At 36.0% G+C, this 16,260-nt stretch overlaps 1 protein-coding gene across 1 annotated transcript in view; it reads left to right on the top strand.

Annotated features, from left to right (window-relative positions):
- The window catches only part of XPR1 (xenotropic and polytropic retrovirus receptor 1), a 237,692-nt gene that overhangs the window by 188,046 nt on the left and 33,386 nt on the right, over positions 1 to 16,260 (top strand). The window contains exons 10-11 of the mRNA XM_032862717.1: positions 1,174 to 1,345; positions 2,480 to 2,674. Of these exons, the coding sequence (XP_032718608.1) occupies positions 1,174 to 1,345; positions 2,480 to 2,674 (367 nt within the window). The remainder of the gene's footprint in view (positions 1 to 1,173; positions 1,346 to 2,479; positions 2,675 to 16,260) is intronic.

The following is a 16,260-nucleotide window of genomic DNA, read 5'->3' as shown; positions in this document are numbered from 1 at the left end:
CATAATATAGCCATTTATCTCCATCAAATAATAAAGAGAAATGTTTACAAAACAAATAGAACCAGCCAAGTGTGAGGGGAAAGAGCCATTCGTCTCCCATGCTTAATATGTCTACTAAATGAATATAGCTAGATGGTAAGAGAGCTGTAATTTTAATTTCTCAAAACTGCTGCTCTGTGAGAATTCCTTGTATTAGGAGTTCATTTTTACCTGTTTGAGATAGAAAGGGTCTGACAGGTTGAGAATAAAAGCTGCCTTCATCCCATCTTCACTTTCCTTAGGACCTCTCAAGGCATTCTGCACAATTGGAGCCTGTTTCTAATGGTTACATTAGTATCTAAGTCTTCCTCTCTCTGCAATGCCAGATTTCCCTTTGCATTGCTAAACAGTCTTCCACAGAATAGGTCAGGAGGAGTTTGTTCAAGGTCATCTGTAAAAGGGGGATATGAATAGTATCAGGCTCATAGAATTGCTTTAGTTAATGGATTATGAAAAATACATTATGAGAAAAATATATAGCATGGATTAGTACATAGTAAATTTAATCTGAATTCATTTGACATTGTTTTATAACAGTGGGGATATGATTTGATGATTTTATGGCATAATTTCAAGATAAATACCATTATTAACAAGGTATTAGTGAATTAAAAGTGACTTTGATTTAGAGAGTAGGCAGGCATGCTTCAGGTGATGTACCATTCTTCCTTTCCTCTCCCTTATAGGCAAAGAAGAGCTTTGTATTCAGTTAGGTAAGCTCTCATCGCAGCTAAGATGGGAGGCTATTCCAGAAATTATCATGGCACATGGGTCCTAGCAAAATTTACCCTAGAGCCGAACACTAGACATCCTCTCTGTGCTTCCATCTTCTGCCACCCTCGGCTTTCAGCTTCAACTCTTCCCACCCTCTCTGCTTTCTGTTTCCTAACGATAGCTACTCCGGCCTTCTCTATCCTACTTTAATTTCCTTTCTTGGCTATCTATTCAGCTCCTTGCCTTCACTACTAGCGCTCAACCCGGCCACTGTTGCCAGGTCCCCTGTGTTAGTGATTGGCTCATTGGTTTCCATTTTTTCAGCTAAAATAATCATGCTGCATGGTCAGACAAAACTTAGAGAAATTTAATATGCATTTTCTTGTTTCTGTGTTCTTAAATTGTTTTTCGTTCCCCCAGTTTCGAGTATTTACGGCCCCCTTCCACAAAGTAGGCTTTGCTGATTTCTGGCTGGCCGATCAGCTGAACAGCCTGTCGGTGATACTGATGGACCTGGAGTATATGATCTGCTTCTACAGTTTTGAGCTCAAATGGGATGAAAGTGGGGGCCTGTTGCCAAGTAATTCGGAAGGTAGGGCATGAATGTGCGTCCGTACCTCTAAACTGCCAACGTAAATCAAGAAATTTTGGGAATGAGAAATTTAAGATCAGGTGAAAACTCATCCAATAATATTACAAACTTAATTAAACGTATTTGGCACTCTTTTAGCAATCTCTTTATCTGACACAATTTGGCTCTTAAATTATGTTATGATTTTAGCCATCCATTTGCCAAGAGATTTGCAACTTACACTTAAAAGAATTCTAAAACCAAAAAAAAAAAAATTCTAGTACATTGGTAGTTATATCACGAATGCTTGAATGCCAACAGTTTCCATCACAGTATTGCTGTATTATGAGCAAAAATACTGATTATTTAGAGCTAGATCACACGCTTTGAGAAAGTCATTATCGATTGTTTTTTAATTCTTACTGGGGATCTTGTTTTTTCTTCTGGCTCTTTTCCCCACGCGTGGTGTATGCCAGGAGTTCAAATTATTAAGGAATTTTGCCTTAATGTCAAAGACCAAATTGAGACAGATTATGTAACATCTAATAAAAGTTAATAAAGCCAGTGGCAACACATTTTCATTGATTGCCAGCAGACCACAACTCTGTTGCAGCGTGATCACACTATAATGCATCCTCAGAATTTGAAGAAAATTTGATTTACCAACTCCATTCTTCTCATTTAAAAATATAAACTCTGCTCTTCATTAAAAAAGGGTGGAGTAGAGCGTGTATAACCCGTTGCTATAAGTTATGGCACTTTGGAGTTCATGAAATTAAGTAGAGTCATCAGCGATATTTGTGTTTTCCAGATGTATTAAATTATGGAACTAATATTTTTCCTTTAATTAGTGTACTCATCTTCTAATTTTCCTATAGTTTTATCACATTGCAAAGAAAGTGATTCAGAACAGGTAGTCTGAAATATGAGAGGGCAGATTTTCCCTATAGGTTCACCCTATGGAATTACCTTCTTTCCTTGGCTTATCTGTCACTAAAAAGTTTGAGAACGTAGTTGTTGCAAAAAAGAAAGAGATTCTAAAACACAGGATTCTTGTTTTTAGGGACTTTTGATAGTGGTTATAATATATAATGAAATGATCTGAACAGGTTATTCTCCTAAATTACAATTTTTTCTCTTTTGAAATCTTCACAGAACCCGAAATTTGCCACAAATACTCGTATGGAGTGCGGGCCATTGTTCAGTGCGTTCCCGCGTGGCTTCGTTTCATCCAGTGCCTGCGCCGGTATCGGGACACAAAGAGGGCCTTCCCTCACTTGGTCAATGCTGGGAAGTACTCCACAACTTTCTTCACGGTCACGTTTGCAGCCCTGTACAGCACTCACAAAGGTATTCTGTGACTGCGAAGAGATCTTTTAAAACCCGAAGATTTTTCACTACTTATATCTGTTTCTTACTCTGGTTGCTCTTCCATTTGTCATGCTCTTTTTTTCCATTGAAGTTGGAATCCCCTCACATATACTACTTTGTTCTTGAACACAATTTTAGTCTCATTCCAGTACTTACTAACATGTACCGCCAAAAAGAGTCAAAGTCATCCAGAAGAGGAAGGATTTGTGATAATGTGTAAAATCCTGATTATGTTTAATTGTGCCCTTAGACACCTTGGGCTTTCATTTGGTTTTTTAGACCCTTGTTCATTAATGAGGTTGGGAAATGCTAGGTGAAAAAGATTCCCTCTGGCAATCATGTATATTTTTAATCGCATTCCTTCACCAAGTAGTAAGGATTGTTTCCAGCCCATTTAACTGCAAATTGAGTTCTCTGATCTCTCTAGTTTCTTATCTCCATAGCAACCAGTTATTACTTGAGACTGCTCTTCTGTTGGGAGGAGGGAAAAGCTTTTAGGTTCTGAGCCACATGCAGTCAGTCCTTTTGAATTTTTAACCTTTTTCCAAGAACTGTCAATCAAACCTCTTGCTTGCTTTTACTAAAATGCATTCTGTCTTTGTCTATTTAAATCAGCTATCAGCCCACCCCTTTGAGGCTGCACCCTCATCTGTGGGTGGTAAAGAAGAGTTACTTATTGAAATTATTATAATTATTTTTTAATACTTAAGTAAATTTTTTTCAGTGACTTTTTTGAATTGAAATACTGGATTTTAGGAGCCTTAACTAGTAGCTCCTAGCTACTTAGCTAAAGTATGTCTGATGGTCTTGAAAGCCTGGGGTACTGGTGTTTTTGTGAGGCTTGCAGTTTGGTCTAGTAGAACACTTTTTAGCATACTTCCACTTTTTGCAGCAGATTCTGCAGTTACAGTAATATTGATAATGCAGCCAATAATTTTATCATTATGTAGGCATTCTGATTAAACGATATAATTTAACTAAGTGCTTCCATGAGAGAAACACATCCTGAAAGCTCCCATAATTTTAAGTCTTGCTAAGGAAAGCTATTCTTTAGTCTGGGCAAGCATCATGATTCACAAGGTTGTTACTAGACAATTTATAAGTCAGACAACTGATTTGATACATGGTAACTTATGCCTTAAGGGCCCTTTAGTTTTCTCCCATGCTGGGTAACAAAGTGGTTTTGGTTGAATATTTTAGGATATAAGTTATCTTTAACTATACTGATACTATTCAGGATGAAGCAGAAAATCTGAATTCCTCAAATCTGTGCCAGCTTCACATTTAATAACCTAAAGCTAGAAGCATGGTTTGGATTGTATTGTGATCTTCAGACTTTTTTTTTGTGCTCACATATTTCTTCAAAGAATTTTTAAAACTATATTATTATCATTTTTATTTTATTAAACTATTATTTAAACTATTCTCTGACATTTTTAAATTTACATCTGAAATTTTTATCTTAAGTTTTTTTTTTTAAGATTTTATTTATTTATTTGACAAAGAGAGAGATCACAAGTAGGCAGAGAGGCAAGCAGAGCGAAAGGGGGAAGCAGGCTCCCCACTGAGCAGAGAGCCCAATGTGGGGCTCGATTCTAGGACCCTGAGATCATGACCTGAGCCAAAGGCAGAGGCTTAACCCACTGAGCCACCAAGGCACCCCTCATCTTAAGTTTAAATAACTTCCTAAAATGTAGTTTACATTATATTTTAAATATTCAAAAACAATTTTTAAAATTTTTTTAAGATATATTTATTTGACAGGGTAGGGGGAGGGCAGAAACAGTGTGTCTCGAGTGGACTGCGCTGAGCACAGAGCTGGACAAGGTTCAATCTCACAACCCTGAGATCATGACCTGAACCAAAACCGAACTGAACAATTAACTGACTGAGCCACCTGGGTGCCCCTTAAATATTCACATTTTATTTTATTTTGTTTATTTTTAAAGATTTTATTTATTTATTTGACGGAGAAAGAGCACAGGCAGAGGGAGAGGGAGAAGCAGGCTCCCTGCTGAGTAGGGAGCCCGATGTGCTGCTCAATCCCAGGACCCCGGGATCATGACATGATCTGAAGGCAGATACAACTGACTGAGCCACCCAGGTGCCCAGATACTCACATTTTAAAATAAAACTGCTAACCATTTTTATTAAGCATATCCAGGTAATCTAAATATAAAAGCATGATACTTACCATGGTTTATTGTTTTAAAAATAAAGCAACTTGGGGCGCCTGGGTGGTTCACTCAGTTTAGCATCTAACTCTTGATTTCAGCTCAGTTCCTGATCCCAGGGTCATAGGATGGAGCCCCAGCATCGTGCTCTGCACTCAGCATGGAGTCTGCTTGTTCTTCTCCCTCTGATCTTCTTCCTGCTCCCCCCCACTCCCACTCTCTGGCTCTCAAATAAATGAATAAATAAAATCTTTTAAAAACGTGGAGCAACTCTGATACAAATTTTACATCTCTTTTCCTTGAACTTTGTTTTAATGTTATGTATTTTATGTTTTAATGACTTTTGTCTGATATATATATATATATATATATATATATATGTAAATTGAAATTAAGTTACTGATTTCCTGTTACTAGAAGATACTGAGAGATTTTTCTTCCTGTGTTATAATCATCATTACCCTGATTATTATTTATAGCTGGTCAAAGTAACATTACAAATGTATTATAAATTTTAATAATTATCACATAAGCATTTCTTATTGAGAAAAATTTATGTTACTATTTCATTTTTCAGTTCTTATAGAAGTAAACTCTGAGAAGCCTTGTTAAATAGCCATATATGTGAGAATGCAAGTTTTATTGTTGCAGTGTCACTCAATATTTAGATAAATCCTCAGTTATGCACAAAAGTTGCATTATGGTCCATCACCATTAATTATTTTTATTGTTTTATCAAGTTTTCTTACCGAAAGCAAAAAGTTGAAAATAAACTGAAAAAAGTAAAGAATTAAACATAAACTAAATGGAAAAACGATTTGTTGATCACTAGAATCATTCACTTTCTTTGTTTACAGTGAGTATTCCAAGAAACTTGAGTAGAGTAGGACTATAGGATGTTTAATTTCAGATGTTCCTTGGTTAGCTCAGCATGCTCGAGAAACAATTAGGAAAATTGTTTTTTCTTGTGAGGATTAAATAAGGTATAGTGTACATGGAATCACCTTAGAAACTCTAACTTGCTATACAAATGGAATTTATCATTAAATGAAATAGGACTTTCTTTGCTGTCTAGAGCTGGTATAGGTATGACTTCCATAAGGAGAATCTTTTTTAGGAGAAGCCCTTATGATCCCTTGGGTGAGGGCATGGTACTGGACAAGTATCAGTTAGCAATGTGTTTGGCTTTTTGTTCATGTAACACAGATATTTACTCACTAAACTTGATTCATATCTCACAGTCAAATTTTTTAAAAGCAAGCATTTTTTAGAGGGACCATTGGTTATATATCTTAATTGGTTATATATCTATAAAATATAAAAAAACTTTGTATTGTTGACACAGTAAATATTTCTGTCACTTCCCCCCCCCCCAAAAAAAAGCCTAAAACAGAGAGGAAAAAATTGGAAAGACAAGTCAGGGACAGTTGAGTGATGGTCAAAAGTAGAATTTGATTTCTGTTGTTTTATTGGATAGTGTTCCAAGAGAAAAGGTATCAGAAAACATACACATTAGAAATAATCCTTGAGCCGGAAAAATAGGTTCTGTATAGTTAATGGGGTAGATATTTTTCTATCGAATTTGTAAGTGTTATGATGATAAATTTTATGAGGAGAGGAAAGCATAGAAGATGGTGAGGTAACCTTGTTCAGATTCAGGAGTCTGAGTCGTTTCAGAGAACTAACGTACAAGAGTTACTATAAGTTACTATAACGTATAAGAGTTACTATAGTAACTGCATTTCTGAGGTTGTTTCAAAGGTTGTCTATGCTGCATGATTTGTAAAACTGGAAGCACAAGGGTTACCTCTGTACCTAGAATCATTTTTTTTTAACAGCGAAGGAGGGGCTTAAACCCATTTTAGAGAAACTAATTATAATATTTCTGCTAGCCCTTGCTTATTATAGTAAGGAGACACATTTTTAAAAATTCCATATATTTTACTTTCCATCATTAATTTTAGACACAAAAGAATTTAGCTAGCAGCCAATCTCCATATCTTAAGAATTCACATTTCATTACAAGCCTAAATTTGAAGCCAACTCCTACAAGTTTTTTTGTTGGAATTAGGATTGGAGGAGACAGGAAAGTGTTTTGAATGTTTTTTGTGTGTCCTTGAGGTTCCTTGGCTTTGTCAAGAAAAAGCCTGTGGGAGGTACAATAATAGAAAAAGCCATTGTGTTATTTCTGACCCGTTGATGGGGGACCCAAAGAGCACTTCATTAGACTTTCTGTTTTTCATTTATAGTTTCCAACATTCTAAAATATTCATAAATTCTCAGTGGATTTTGCTCTTTGTTTTTCTCTAAATCTATAGAAAAAAACCTTATTTTAAAAATACTGAATATTTTACTTTAAACTTTTTTATTAGCATTTGCTAACAAGCATTTGCTATTAGACTTTAAAAAATACTTGGAAAATCAGAGATATTCTCTGCTCATTTAAAAGCTGAGTTCATTTATGTTTGGTTGCTTGGTTGTTTTCCAGTGCCCTGAGCCCTTCTAGATCCCTTCTTGTTTAACAGTCTGTAAGGGGTGTTGTGCCCCCTAATGAGGATTCCTCAGCAGTAGTGCAGTGCCTTCAGTGCAAATAGTCATTTCATTGTTTTGAGTGAGTACACATAGTCCCGAAGTGCTTCCTCTCTGGGGAATTGTCAGTATGTACCTCTGTTTCTACCCTGAATAATAAGCTGTTATGCCAGAATTTCCAAATTTTAGCCTTGTTATATTATAATAGAAACACGAATTTTTTTCTAATTCTCTAGGGAAACTTTTGTTTCATTAACTTTTTTTTAAACATACACACAAAAATTTTAAAAATGACTCATTTGGATAAATGCTTTCACTTTTGGCATATTATTAAAAGTAGCTCAAATCTTTAACTCTTTTGAAATTTGATATATTCTGCTGTAATTTCTCTAGCCTAACTAATCCAGACAAGAAATAGACTTTTTAAAAAAAATTCATTATTTGCCAATATTGGTTTAAATTCTGCTGATGGTAAAATCAATCAAATGTGAGATATTGTATGTTACTGATTATTAATTTCACTTTTATACATATTTCTCAAGAAGCTTTATCTATTTGGCATTATACTAATTTTAAATGGTTTTATAAATATAAACCAACAATCCCATTTGTACTTCATCTTAAATTGTTTTAAAAATACTAATTATAGCTTTGAATAAATTAAATTTCCTTTGAAATCTTCTTTGTCATGTTAAAAAAAACTTTAAAAAAACCACCACATATCCTTATACTTATACCTGATATCATTTTTGTTGTCTTTTCTGTAGTCATCTTTGTTTTCTTAGTTGCTTATACAACTGATCCATGTAGTTTGGTAGCATTTCTATATAAATTATGTTGCTTTGAAGAATTCATTTACAAAGTGTAAAGTTTAAAAATAATCTGTGTATTGCTTAGAAACTGAGAAAGAGGCTCTGTGATGTTTAAAATAAGTTGAACATTATGAATTCAACTTATGGAACAATTTTATCTAATTGGAAAGGAATTTAAAGACAATTGCTTGCAAACAGAATTTTTAACTTTTATTTCAGTTATATGTAATTATACATGAGAACATTGGTGGCAAGTGTAAAAATCAATGAAAACTACTGTGTCTAGATATTCTCAGCAGAAAAAAAAGGAGGCAAATGTATTATTGGATATGAATTCTAGCTTTTTTCTTAAAAGCAGATTATATATGAATCTATTTCCTTCAAGAGTTTTATAGTATAATACAATAAGTTTACTAATCAGCTATTACTACATAATAAGTCACCCCAATACTGAATAACTTAAAACAGCAGTAATTTATTCTCAATTATGCATCTGTGGGGCAGCTGGGAACTGATGGAACTAAGCTGGACTCAGCTGGACAGCTCTGTTTTAGACCACTGTTCCTGCTGGGCTTTTGGCTCTCCCCTGCAGGTTTGGTTTGGGTCTGTCCTAGGTGTTTCAACTTGGGGTCCCAACTAAAGAGGCAGTAGTTACCTGCAAGGGAAACTCCTCACGTGGTACTAGCAGAAACAATTCGTATTGCACAAACATTATAAGCCTCTGCTTGCTTCGTATCTGCTAACCTCCTACTGGCTGAATCAGCAAGTCACATGTTCAGGCCCAAAGGCTCATTCTGCTCATTCTGAAGCCAAAGCAAATTATTAAACACAACATCAATGGGGTAAGACATGAGAGAGGGGTATTGGGAGTGGGGGTGGGGAGGTGGTGAATATTTTTAAACTGTAATCTAATCAATCCACAACACAAATCAATTTTAACTGATTTTTTTCAATTGGAAAAGGATATATAGTTCTAAGAGTAATTAAACATGGCTAATAAACAAATGGAAAGTGTTCTACTTCACTGATAGCAAAAGAAATGCAAGATGAAATATTTAATCAAAGAAGTGATGATGCTTATTGCTAGCAAGAATGTAGAGATGAACACTCATTCTGTTCATAGAGTATAAATGGGTAAGCAATTTGGTAATTCTACCAGTAGTCTTAAAATCATTCATACCTTTTGATCTAGTAACACCCTTTCTGTAACTTTTTCCTGACAAAGTAATAAAGAGACGTGGGTAGAAATGAACTTACATTTACAATATTATATAGTAAACTGAAATAATCTAATAAGTGTCCACCAATAGGAAAATAATGTGGCACATGGAATATTATATTGTGGCTTGTCAAAAGTAATGCAAAGCACCTACAAAGAGTAGATGAAGAGGGGCGCCTGGGTGGCTCAGTGGGTTAAAGCCTCTGCCTTCAGCTCAGGTCATAATCCCAGGGTCCTGGGATCAAGCCCCGAATAGGGCTCTCTGCCCAGCAGGGAGCCTGCCTCCCCCTCTCTCTCTGCCTGCCTCTCTGGCTACCTGTGATCTCTGTCTATCAAATAAAATAAATAAAATCTTTTAAAAAAAAAGAGTAGATGAATAATCATTATTAGAAGCTAATATTTATTGAATATTTCTATGGATCAAACACTCTTTTAAGCACTTAACATGTGTTGACTCTTTTTATCTTCACAGCAGCCTTATGAGGTATTAGCATCAGAGGTGAACAGTATTTAAGGGTGCAAAAGCACATTTTATTCAGGAACTATTGAGGATAGAAGAAAAGAGATCTCGTTAAGAGAACTAGGCTCAATTATGAGTGTAGGAACAAACAAATGAGGATTTATAGCCAAGGAGAAAGGTAGGGGTCAGTGGATGAAAAATTACTAAAAGGAAACATCAGGGGTGAGGGAGGATTCTGGTTAAACTAACTTGACGGGATTCGTGCTAAGGGAAGACCAGAATGATTAGATGAAGGGTGGAGGAAAAAGAATCTGATATATTGGATGATCAGATATTGAGGGCAGGGTTTCCTCTCAAAACTGACTAAGATTCTTGCTACAACTGGGTGATGTAGGTAGGCTTGACAAGAATAGACACCAAGTTTGGGGCCTAGAGAGCACTAGAGGTAGGTTAAGGAGAGAGTCTTTATCAGAGGTGAGCACTTGATCATTGTTTTACAGAGGAGGGCATTGAAAACAGAGAGGTTAAGTTACTTGCCAAAGTCATACACCTATAAACTGGAAGAAGCTAGGTTATGAGTCTGAATACAAACAGTGTAGCTCCAAAACCAAGTCGCTATTGGGTGGCAAAGATAGGATTCATACCCAGGTCTTGTGAGGATTTTTTATTCTACCATACTGCCTTCTAAGTTTATAGAATGCTCTGAGCTCTTCCCAAAGATTAAATGTTAAATGTTAAACTCGTGGTAGACAAAAGACAGAAAGATCAGATAGAGCAGTGTGCTATTCCTACATGTGCCAAATAAATTTATGTTTGAGAAAGCACAAAGGTACGTTGTGGTAGAATAATTCAAACAATTATTTTAAGAGGTACACTCATTTTCTGATCCTTTGGTCCTAATGACCACACTCATGGAAAGCCAAAGACGTTGCCAGGCACTGGCTATTTCACATTAACAGTCACAGGCTTTTCTTAGTAGGAGCAATGTGGAGTCAGCCCAAATATGTAAATAATTTCTCTCTGCCAGAAAATTGAAATTCATTCTTGAATTAGAGGGAAGCAAGCACTAACATATTAGTGTTATTTGGAGTTACGGGAAAATAGTTTGACATGAATAATTTACTTAGAATTGTATTCTTTGTTCAGGTCTTAAAATTCACTTCTTAAGCAGTACCTGAGGTAATTAGGTATTTGTTGAAGCTCACTCACCATTTTCTTATATATATGGTTAATAAACAAGGAATGTTGCCAGAATGCTTCTTAGAATGTAGTGAGCAAAATATGAAAAGAAAGCCTTATGAGCTTATATTTGGTTTCATTGGTGCTTTGAATAAGGTATAAGATATGGTTTTCATGGAAATTTTTAAAGGAATTTTTCTTACATTAAAAGCAGTATTCTCTTCACATATTAAAAAAAAATAGTGCTGGGGCTGCCTGGGTGGCTCAGTGGGTTAAGCCTCTGCCTTCGGCTCGGGTCGTGGTCTCGGGGTCCTGGGATCGGGTCCTGCATCGGGCTCTCTGCTAGGCGGGGAGCCTGCTTCCTCCTCTCTCTCTCTCTCTCTCTCTCTTTCTCTCTACTTGTGATCTCTCTCTGTCAAATAAATAAAATCTTTAAAAAAAAATAGTGCTGGTACTTAATAGCATGGAAAATAAAGCATCTACCTACTGTTTAAATATTACATGGATGTGTTGCATTTCTTTGTTTCTGGTCATGTGGGATTCTCAGAGCTGCCTATAAATATTTTTTAGTTGCTTCTGAATAATAACCTCAGGCATAATTTTCTTTAAAGGCAGAATTGTACTGCTTGCAACTATTTTATCCCTACTCTCCTTAAAGGAAATGAACATCCACCAAACAAAGTGGGATATTAAAGAGTACCCAATTTCACAGCTGGTGTGGAAAAGACTGAATTCCTGAGGAAAGATGAACTGAAAGTCTAGGGTCTGTTGTATAATCTTCCTCTTCCTTCTCAGTTGTGAATACACAAACAGTCCCTGACTTACCAAGGTTAAACCTAATGATTTTTCAACTTTTTGATGATGTGAAACCAATACTCATTCAGTAGAAACCATACTTCACGTTCTAAATTTTGATCTTTTCCTAGGCTAGCGATATGTAGTAAGATACAGTCATGATGCTGGGCAGTAGCAGCAGCCACAGCTCCCAGTCAGCGACGCAATCACAAGGGTAATTGACCAACACACTTAGAATCATTCTGTTTGTCACTTTCAGTGTAGTGTTCACTTACATGACATATCCAGCACTGTATTATAAAACAGGCTTTGTGTTAGATGATTTTGCCTAACTGTAGGCTAATACAAGTGTTCTGAGCACATTAGATTAAGGTGTATTGAATTCATTCTCAACTCATCATGTTTTCTTACCATAGATTTATTGGGGTATAACCCCATCATAAATCGAGGAAGATCTGTATGACTAAGTATATTTCCTTCCTCAAGAACTGGGGGAAAAAAATGATTTCAACAGATACTTAAAGTCAGGTTTTTTTTAATCTTTCCTTAAACCATCTGTTGCAGAAAGTAGAGAAAGTTAAACCTCCTTGAGAGATACATCCATTTCTGCTCAATTTCATGAAGTCCTCTGCCAGTAAGGATTTCAAAAGCACCATCTTAGTGAAAGGCTCTATTTTGTCTGAGAGAGAGAGAACATGGGTTTGGAGCTAGATACAGTAAGACTAGGTTAACTTAGCCACTTATTTATTATGTTACCCTGAGAAAGTGACTCCACTTCTTTGAGTTGGAGGTTAGTAAAGTTGAGATAATTCCTACCTCATAAATTTATTATGAGAATTAAATTGTATAAGTATACTATAACTGATGGTAATTGGTTATTGGTATCCTTTCCATGATCTATAATAAAGTGTGAAAAACTCTCCTGCAAAATATTAGGAAAGGGGTTTTAACTGCAGACCTAGAAGAATTAAAAATAATTATGAGTAGGTATCTGAATAAAATGGACAGTTTATTTTTATGAAATTGTAAATTAGCAACCCTAATAAAAAATTAGGGTCTGCCTTTGGCTCAAGTCATGATCCCAGACTCCTGGGATCAAGTCCCACATCCCTGCATGGGCTCTCTGCTTAGCAGGGAGCCTGCTCCTCCCTCTCCCTCTGCCTGCTGCTCCCCCTACTTGTGCGCACTCTCTCTCTGTGTCAAATAAATAAACAAAATATTTTTTTAAAAAACATAATTCAGAGAAAGATATTCCTCAGTCTTACATATGAATATACCAGAAAAATTCCTAATAACATTAGGAGCTAGAACCCACCAGAATGTTAAAAGAATAATATGCTATGACTAAGATATTTTAGGGATGATTTACCATATCACTTACACTGGAGGAGAAGCCATGTGATCATCTCAGTAAATGCCAGACACATTGACTAATTTAAAAAGATACATATATATGTAAGGTTACATCCTAAATACAGCGAGTACTATATTTTTTATACACACATACACACATACCTATCATGAGCAAAGGTGAAATATTAGAGACATTCTCATTAAATTCTGGACTAACATAGGGTATCTGCCATCATCACTATTATTTAACATTTATCAGACCATTACCCTTATGTAAAAAAATGAAAAAAAGTAAGAATATTTAAACAAATATGTTTTTAAAGATTTTATTTATTTATTTGACAAACACATATCACAAGTAGGCAGAGAGAGGGGAAGCAGGCTCCCGCTGAGCAGAGAACCCTATGCGGGGCTCAATTCCAGGATGCTGAGATCACGACCTGAGCTGAAGGCAGAGGCTTAACCCACTGAGCCACCTAGGCACCCCTATTAAAAATGTTTAAAGCATGAATAAAAATACATCAATATTTATAAATATGTTAAGTGATCTCATTTTATTTGCCTTTTTTAGGAAATTTTTATGGTAAATGTGCAATTTTTTATAAACAGGAAAACCATTATTTTCATTTAAAAATTAAAAGGGTGTTGGCCTTGACCATATTTCTTAATGTGGTCTTTTTTTTTTGCTTCTTGTATTTTATTCTAATAGAGCTATTTGCCACTCTGTAGCTTCTTGGCACTCATGATTTCGTTTTGAATCTGAATCTGAATCTGAATCAGATTGATTGATTGATTTATAAATAAGTCAGGAAGGTTATTTTGCCTGCCGCAGGTCACATGGCAGTAAGTCGCAAAACCAGAATTCTTAGTCTCTGGATCCATTCCTTTTTACACTCTGAAAAGTTTTATTTCCAACAAGGCAGCAAAATGTAATGCTCTGATTCTCAAGCTTTGGTACGTATATGAATCACCATGGATTATTACTTAAAAATACTTAATTCTTGGGCCCACTTTCAGTCTAATTCAGTAGGATTAGGGTGATGACCCCAAAGTTTGTCTTTTTAATGTGTGTCTCATGATGCTTCTACTGAACACACTTAAGTAAATAGTGAAATATAAAGAATAGAGATTTCAAATGGATATGGTGTTACACAAATATGTAAACTACTAAGTTTTAGTACTGCTTCCTCCTACTGTACTACTTGTAAGATCTTAGACAGCCAAGCAATGAATGGTAGGGAAGCATAGAACATACTGAATGAGAGCATGGGCTTTACATTATAGCACCTTGAACATGTTGCCTGATGATAACAGTCCCTACTTCATAAGAAGGTTCTAAGGGAAGTTCCTTAAGGAGAAAAAAAAAATGCAGGGCAGAGGCAGACTAAAAGTGTTAGTCTAACGGAAGTTTCAACAACAAACAACACTCAAGAAAAAAGTACCAAGGGTTCTTTACTGACAAAAAGATTTTGTTTTTCCCATCAGCTTTTATTCTGCTTCAAGTCATTAGAGACTACTTAAACTTTTTATCTTTAAATCTCAAAGTGTATTGATGACTCCAATTGATGAGATAGTTCCTGAATTAAATATTTGAATAGATGTTTCAGAAGTACTGGTAAAGTTTGAAATAATACACGCTATACTCCTAACATCTAATTTGAAAGAAAAGGTATCAAATGAAAATTTCTATAAAAAGGCATTACAGTCTTGGACTGTTTCACGCTGAGACTAAGAATTGTTTCAGATGGCATTTTTAGATCTGGTATGTTAAACTAGTATAGAATGTTGGCAACTTGTGTGAAAAATGGTGGAAAAGATTTTGGCATTCCCTCTCCATGCATGCCTCCTATTATATATATCCTCATGTTTTTTTAGATCTGTTAATTAACCATAATGTGGAATATATATCATTATTTTTTACATTTCTAGGTTCATTTTTGTGATCTATATTTATTTTTTATCCAGCTCTAATTACTGTACACATCTATATGGCTGCTGAAATCTTACCCAATCTTATTTCCATTTATGTATATATGTATGTATTTATTTATTTATTTAGGCTTTGTACCTTTAATAAGAAAAAGAAATAGATGGAGCTCAAGAACACTGTGTTTCATGTGTCTCTAGGTCAAGGTTTGAGGATACATGACAGACCTAGCAAACAGGACATACATAAACAGAAACAGTCATCGTTACAGACTTAAAAACTAGTGCCTGGCACAGTTAAATCTCCGTTTCCTCATCACTCAGCGGCATGTTAGGGATTCCTCAACTGACGGGGAACAGACCTCTAGATTCTGAACACTTCAAGGTGCCCTCCAGCACATCCACCTCCAGCAGAACTTGGTGCATCTCCCTCAGGAGTTTCTCATCATGTTCATCCCCTTTAGTCAGCCCCTTGGGCACCTCCACCAGCTGTAAGGTATCCGCCGCCTCCAGAAGCAACGCCCATTCTACCTCGGGTATCATACCTGCCAGAAAGTCCGGGTTGAACTCCATGGGGTTGATGGAGACCTCTGTGGCCTGCCAGGCCAGTGGGGTTTTGTTAGGGACTGGAGCTTGGTTTCCCTATTCCGCCCAGGAGACGGGCGTGAGACTTTTATTTCTATTTTTAATTGACTGTAATTTTAGCTTGTGTTTACGACTTAACTTTTTTCAGTTCAATTAAGAAAAAAGTTCCTGGGCGCCTGGGTGGCTCAGTGGTTAAGCCTCTGCCTTCGGCTTGGGTCATGATCCCAGGGTCCTGGGATCGAGCCCTGCATTGGGCTCTTTGCTCAGCGGGGAGCCTGCTTCCCCCTCTCTCTCTGCCTGCCTCTCTGCCTACTTGTTATCTGTCAAATAAATAAATAAAATCTTAAAAAAAAAAAAACAAAAAACAGAAAAAGAGGAAAAAAGTTCCTGCCCATGTGAATGTACTACCTGAAGCTTTCTTACAGCTTCAGAAAGCAAGCACCTGAGATATTGTCAAAAATTTACAGAATCCTTCTTTTCTTTGTAAAGTGATTATGGTAGATAGCATTCCATTTAGTTAAATCATGTCTCTT

Source organism: Lontra canadensis, unplaced genomic scaffold, assembly GCF_010015895.1.
Source record: "Lontra canadensis isolate GAN:19392208 unplaced genomic scaffold, GSC_riverotter_1.0 scaffold24, whole genome shotgun sequence".
Classification (NCBI taxonomy): domain Eukaryota; kingdom Metazoa; phylum Chordata; class Mammalia; order Carnivora; family Mustelidae; genus Lontra; species Lontra canadensis.
The sequence above is the reverse complement of the archived record's forward strand: the minus strand, read 5'-3'. Positions and strand labels throughout refer to the sequence as shown.